This window comes from Octopus bimaculoides, chromosome 4 (genome assembly GCF_046866305.1).
Source record: "Octopus bimaculoides isolate indiv1 chromosome 4, ASM4686630v1, whole genome shotgun sequence".
NCBI classification, from domain to species: domain Eukaryota; kingdom Metazoa; phylum Mollusca; class Cephalopoda; order Octopoda; family Octopodidae; genus Octopus; species Octopus bimaculoides.
The window spans coordinates 4735363-4742683 of NC_142931.1; the positions used below are offsets into that span (position 1 = coordinate 4735363).

General features: G+C 38.5%; 1 protein-coding gene and 1 long non-coding RNA gene across 2 annotated transcripts; both read left to right on the forward strand.

Moving 5' to 3' along the window:
• The first annotated feature begins 1831 nt into the window (after positions 1 to 1831).
• LOC149135886 (uncharacterized) lies at positions 1832 to 5277 on the forward strand. Its single transcript, XR_016241354.1, has 2 exons — positions 1832 to 2130; positions 4877 to 5277. It is a non-coding gene; the product is annotated as an uncharacterized LOC149135886 (long non-coding RNA).
• Positions 2130 to 5277, forward strand: LOC106867332 (uncharacterized). The gene has a single exon (XM_089350206.1). It carries the CDS (start codon positions 3077 to 3079, stop codon positions 4319 to 4321), a length of 1245 nt encoding a protein of 414 aa, XP_089206332.1. The 5' UTR covers positions 2130 to 3076; the 3' UTR covers positions 4322 to 5277.
• Positions 5278 to 7321: the final 2044 nt, after the last annotated feature.

Genomic DNA, 7321 nt, shown 5'->3' on the forward strand with positions numbered 1-7321 from the left:
TAACTGTTTCGCTAATCCAATAACAACGATACAAAGTACGTAACCATTAAAACGGTTTTGTGCCTTTACAGAGATTCCCACCCTCCGTGAAAATAGTTATGTATGTATGTTAACAGAGGATGTAGACGAGGAACTAATAAATGAGCTAACAAGATGGAAGACAGCAAAATTTGTGGATGTAGAGGGATACACTAATGTTGTGGGTTGGCACATGTGTGTGTTGGTGTGTCTCAGAGCCAGAAGGAAGTGATTGCAAAATATAAGAAAAGGTTATAAGTATTGGAAGACTGATGCGAACCTGAAAAGGATACCGGTAAAAGTAGGATATGTGGAACTGAGAGAAGAATTCGGATTGGACGTTTTGAAGGACTCGGGATTCTAAAGGAAGTAAGTGTTGCTGCTAGAAGTGGGGCTAGCAGCAGCCCATTTTCATGTATCATTCATGTTTTAATTTTATTTTAACTTTATTTTTTCGTGTTATGTGTCCCTACATGTTTTTGTATTGTCCCCTCTATGTCGGCCCCTTGTGGGTGATTTAAAATTTTACCTTATTCTTCGTGCAAGTTTTGAAGAGTGCAGTTCGATTTTAATAGTTATTTTTTCAATGAAAGTGACAAAGGAGCATATTCGACATATTTTACTTTATGAGTTCAATAAAGGCAACAACGCAACAGAAAATGCAAGGAATATTAATGCAGTATATGAGGATCGGACAATAAGCATAAGCCAGTGTCAACGTTGGTTCCAGAAATTCCGAGCCGGAAACTACAGCCTGGAAGGTTTGTAGAGCTCGATCAGAACGTCCTGCAAACCCTGGTAGAAAAAATCTCATTGTAACTGTTGAGGAACTAGCAGAGAAGCTTGGATTCGGTCATTCAACACCATCGACACCTACGTGCCATCGGAAAAGTCAGCAAATTGGGTCAAAGGGTAATTTAATCGCGCGCAGAGAGTGAGTGTGTGCTCTTCTTTACTGTCACGTTTCACGAATAAACCTTTTATTTTCGACCGAACGAATAGTGACTGGTGACAAGAAATGGGTATTCTATAAAAATGTCAAGCTCCGAAGACAGGGAGAGGAGAAACACTGGCACCCCAGGCTAAAGGGCTTCACCCACGTAAGGCGTTGTTACCTGTTTGGTGGGACATGAAAGGTTTAGTCCACTTTCAACTTTTAAACCCTAACCAAACGATAACAAAGGAGATCTACTGTGAGCAGCTTGAGTGGCTTTAGTCAACATTAGAAGAAAAACGACCATCTTTGGTTTCAGGACGAAAGGTGTTCTTCCATCAGGATAATGCTCGGCCACATGCAGTGAGGATGACATTCCAAAGGTTGGAGCAGTTTGAATGGGAAACGATGCCCCACCCACCATATTTGCCGGACATTGCCCCATCTGATTATCCCTTCTTCCGCAGTCTTCAAAATCATTTGGACAGCAAAAATATGAATTCTGTAGATGAGGTCATAACAGTACTGGACGAGTATTTTTCGTCACGGACAAGTGAATTTTAGAAAAAGGGCCTTGCAAATCTACCAGATAAATGGAAGAGCATTGTAGAAAATAAAGGAGAGTATATTTTAGATTAAAAAAGAACTCTGTTTATCTTAATTTTGAATAATAAAAGAAGTATTTTAAAAAACCGCATTAGTTATGGGATGACCCAATACATACATACACAGAGGCAAATCGAAAATCAAAAATAACAAAACAACAAAAATAAGAAAAATGTCAAAAGGATATACACATCCTTGACACTCAGTATAAGATGGAAAACAAAGAATACATTTTTCCTGTTAGATATACACATCTTTCATGTGGATATAATAATGGTCAGATTACTACAAATGTTTAATTATTTCTTTCTTTCTTTTTTTAGCGTTTCTTTTTTTTTTTACCGATGATGGGTGTTGTATGAAATATAAACAGAGGCGGTACGTTTAGTCCCCGGTCTTTTAATACAGCAGGAACTTTTCACTTAGATCACCGGTGTCATTGACAAGCGGAGCAGTATTATCAACAACATTGTCTTGTTAGTAATTAAACTGTAATTAATCTAATTATCTCGTGTGGATAAGGTGAACATTAATGTCTGTGGCTAACATGGGGCGACCTGCATGAGTTGAAGGTCGGTGCCCCATCAATTTGATGGTTAAATATTCCAATTATGCAACATCCTGAATGGTTTCTCTTTTTACAGAACAAACGAAGGCAAGAGATGTGTTGTGGATAACTTTTCCTCACCATTCTTCACTTTTCAGACGGACTTCACTATTTACATCACGAAATATATATACATCCGTTACATTATACACTTTTCTCTTTTTTTAACATTCCAGATTGATGACGGTCACTCACACACACACACACACGGAAACAACACATCTATGTGCACACATGAATATATACAGACATATATTTTACGCATATGAAAATATACAAATGCCCACTTATATACATGAACATATACACGCTCAAGTACACACATGAATAGATGTATGCACACATACATGAATATATATACACATGCATATGTACACACATGAATATATATACACATGCATATGTACACACATGAATATATATACACATGCATATGTACACACATGAATATATATATATATATATATATATATATACACACATATATGTACATAGATGAGTATATCTACACATATCACTTATTCGACACCTTATACTCAATATACGTGTACCCGTCATCAATATCGATCTTATAGTTTCATATCTTTTCTTCTTTTACAGTTGTATTCAGTGTTCCGTTATCCCCCGTGTTGTCCAAAACACACCCATTCCATCAGAACTAATTACCTTATGGACGGCAAACAGTAATCATACTCACAATTATTAATGTAGAAATAGAAGTGTTTTTATCCAAACGATATGTGAGCCACAGAGAAGACTCTGTCAGCAACAAACATACTGGTAGTAAGTGAAAAAATATATATCCATATTGCACATTTATAAACGAATTGCCTTGATATCCATGACAAAGATATGAGCTCTGACATAATCACAGTCATTTGTCAGTTTTTAAGAATTCCTCAATAATTAAAATGGAAGACGTTAATTACTTGGACTCTTCTGACACGACTTTTACTAATGAAATAGTTTCAATAAGACACACAGACAGTGGTGAGAAACAATTTTTATGTAGTGGAACATTCACTGAAGAAAAACCATTACAGGGAAATCTTCATGAATATCAGTGTGAGATTTGTAGGAAAACATTTTCTTCGGAAGACGAAGCATCGATACATAAAGAGATACACAAGAGGAGAAAACCGTTCCATTGCGAATTATGTGGAGAGTCTTTTGTCTCAAATGGTAATTTAACAAAACACAAAAAGATCCACACTGGAGAGAAACAGTTTCAGTGCGAATTATGTGGAGAGTCTTTTGTCTCAAATGGTAATTTAACAAAACACAAAAAGATCCACACTGGAGAGAAACGGTTTCAGTGCGAGATGTGCAGGAAATCATTCACTCAGAATTCGAACCTTGTGATCCACATTCGTAGCCATACAGGAGAAAAACCTTACCCTTGTGATATTTGTGGGAAATCTTTCTCTGTCAATGCTAGTCTTGTAGTTCATAAAAGATTACATACGGGAGAGAAACCATTCCATTGTGAAATATGTGGCAAGCTTTTCGTCTCTAATAGTCTCTTAACGAAACACACAGTCATACACACGGGGGAGAAACAGTATCACTGTGAGGTGTGTGGCAAATCGTTCATTAACAATTCTCATCTTGTCGTTCATAAAAGAATTCATACTGGAGAGAAGCCGTATCATTGTGAAATTTGTGGCAAATCTTTTGTGGAAAATTCCAAGTTGACTGTCCACAAACGTAGCCACACTGGAGAAAAGCCGTATCACTGTGAAATATGTGGAAAATGTTTCATTGAAAATTCCAAGCTAAAAGTCCACAAACGGAGTCACACCGGAGAGAAACCTTACCATTGTGGAATTTGTGGCAAATCGTTCTCTGATAATTCTAGTCTTGTAGTTCACAAAAGTATACATACTGGAGAGAAACCATTCCACTGTGAAATGTGTGCGAAATCCTTTATTACCAACAGTCTCTTAACAAAACATAGAAGAATCCACACTGGAGAGAAGCCGTATCATTGTGAGATTTGTGGCAAATCGTTCTCTGACAATTCTAATCTTATAGTTCACAAAAGAATCCACACTGGAGAGAAACCATACCATTGTGAGATATGTGGAAAGTCGTTTGTCTATAACAGTCATTTTAAACTGCACAAACAAATACATAGCGAAGGGACATCCTTTTAACTGGGGAAAAGGAAAAGAATCTTGCAAAACAAAACTTACTGTCTACCCACACAGCCTCAGACTCAACACGTAGGCCTACATCAAGTGCCTGGAGGAGGTAGTGCTACCCTGGGTCAAGAGGGTGGCTGCTGGAAGACCTTATGTCTGGCAACAGGACTCTGCACCATGCCACACAAGTAGGAGAACCCAATCATGGCTGTCAGACAATTTCTGCGACAAAATTACCCCTAAAATCTGGCCACCTAACTCCCCAGACTGCAACCCCCTTCATTATCATGTATGGGGTACAGTTGAGCAAGGGACCAACAAAACTCCTTGTAACTCCAAAGATGAACTGAAGGCAAGGATTATGGCAGCATTCACCAGCTTAAACAAGGAGACCGTCCAGAAGAGTAGTGGGAGATTCTGAAGTCGTCTGGAGGCCGTGGTTGAAGCCAATGGCGATTTTATTGAATAAATTTACTCTTTAATATTTCAAGATATTTTTATGTAATTTTGGTAAATATATCTGTTAAAATGAAATGTCAGTGTTATTTTCATTTTTGCATAATTTAGATGACAATTTATTCACTGCACCCTGAATATGCAGAAGGAAAATATTGGTTTCAAATTTTGGCACAAGGCCAGGAAGTTTGGGGGAAGGGATAATTTGATTACATCGACCCCAGTGCGTAACTGGCACTTGTTTTATTGACCTCGAAAGGATGAAAGGTAAAGTCAACCTCAGCAGAATTTGAACTCAGAACGTAACGACAGACAAAATACCGCTAAGAATTCTGCCTGGTACACTAATGGTTCTGTCAGCTCATGACAGAAGGAAAACAACAAGAGGATGAGTTTAAAACATTTCTTATGAATAAAAGAAATTATTGAGAAATTTATGTAAAATCATATCACCACAATTTGTGATAAAATGTATTTTTGTAAATTAAAATGTTATAAATTCTAACATAAAATCTTGTAATTATTATTCATTAATGATATTTTGTAGACATTTTGTAGTTGTGGCCAATGCCAATGTCAGATCAATGGCACCTGTGCTGGTGGCACATAAAAAGCACCAACTACACTCTCAGAGTGGTTGGCGTTAGGAACAGCATCCAGCCATAGAAACCTTGCCAAATCAGACTGGAACCTGATGCAGCCCTTGTCTTACCAGTTTTCCATCAAACCATCCGACCCTTGCCAGCATGGATAGTGGACATTAAACGATGATGATGATAATTATCCTCATCATCATCTTTTAACGTCCATTTTTCATGATGGCATGGGCTGGACAGTTTGACAGGAGCTGACCAACTGAAGGGTTGTTCAGGCCCCACCTGTCTGTTTTGGCATGGTTTCTACAGCTGGATGCCCTTCCAAGTGCCAACCACTTTACAGAGTGGCACAGGATGCTTTTCATGTGGCACCAGTACAGGTGCTTTTCACATGGCACCAGCACTTCGAAGCCCCCAAGATTAGGGATGCTCAGCTGGAAAGGGTTGCAAGGGTCAAGCCTGTATGCAAGGGCAACCATGCTTTTACTTAGCTTGACATGTCTTTTCAAACCCAGCAAACCGCCAGGAGTCTCTGTCCCCTGTCATCCCCTCATTGAGTCCCAACATCTGTTGATCCTTTCTCACCACTTTGTCCCATGTCTTCCTGGGTCTACCCTTTCCACATGTTCCTCCCACAGTTAAAGATCGATTGTATCTTGATGCAACTGTCTTCATTCATATGCATTACATGGCCATACCAGTGCAGTCTTCTCTCTTGCTATGAATACCCATTACAAGGCCCGGAATTTTGCAGGAGGGGACCAGTTGATGAGATCAATCCCAGTATGCAACTAATACTTAATTTATAGACCCCCAAAAGGATGAAAGGCAAAGTCAACCTCTGCGGAATTTGAACTCAGAACATAACAGCAGACGAAATACCGCTAAGCATCTCACCCAGTGTGCTAACGATTCTGCCAGCTCGCTGCCCTATTTATTGTTTTGAATAAATATTGACAAGACAACTGTATCAACTGGTCACTCAATAAAACAAGGAGCCTGTCTCTGACTAAAATTCTAGCCACCACATATGTCCCAAGACAGAGGAGTTGTTCACTATCAACTTCAGTTATTCCGTACAGAAAAAGATCAATTTCTCTATATTCTATGGAACCTAGCATTTCTTTCTTTTTCCCAATGATGTATCAATATAGGGTGGTGGTGGTGGTCGGGTGGCAGAATCATTAGCACACCAGACAGAATGCTTTGAGCCATTTCGTCCGTCTTTACATTCTGAGTTCAAATTCTGCCAAAGTCAACTTTGCCATTCATCCTTTCAGGGTCAATAAAATAAGTACCAGTTGTGTGCTGGGGGAGATGGAATTGAATTGCCCCCCCCCCCTCAGAAATTGCTGGCCTTGTGCCAATATTTGAAACCAATATTGTATGAATGGTTCCATCTAATCTTGGAAGCATCGAAGAAGCCATTGTTCTTAGCTTCGATGTTTTTTGTCTGTTTTGTTCTTTATTCTTCTCATGTGACACAGTTTCAAGAATTTAGCTAAAGAACAAAAAAAAAAGTTGGTCCTGTGACTCTTTTAATTTAATTCTTTACATTTTGTAGATTTGCTTTTCAGGTGATGACTCTGGGGCGGTCCTTTTTTTCCCCACCTAAAATACCAAAATTAAGGTCCAGTCATTTATTGAGATCCTACACTGTATGAATCCATCAATTCCTGCAGACACTCTTAGACAGGAATACTTTTTGTATTTTATACTTTTGCACATGGTCTCATCTCAGAAATTTCCCTTTTATTTATTTTTGCTAACAAGTAATATTTATGCAAATATTTTGTGAAGAACATACAGGGAGCAAGTTATGGTCTTTTGGACTATGATAAGCAGACAGGGACTGAGTACTGATCACTCATGAATTTCTACCTCCAATCTAAATTTATTGCTGTACTCATTGCTAATTCTCACCTTGCTGGTTAGTATGGCTCTCATAAGCCATTTGTCT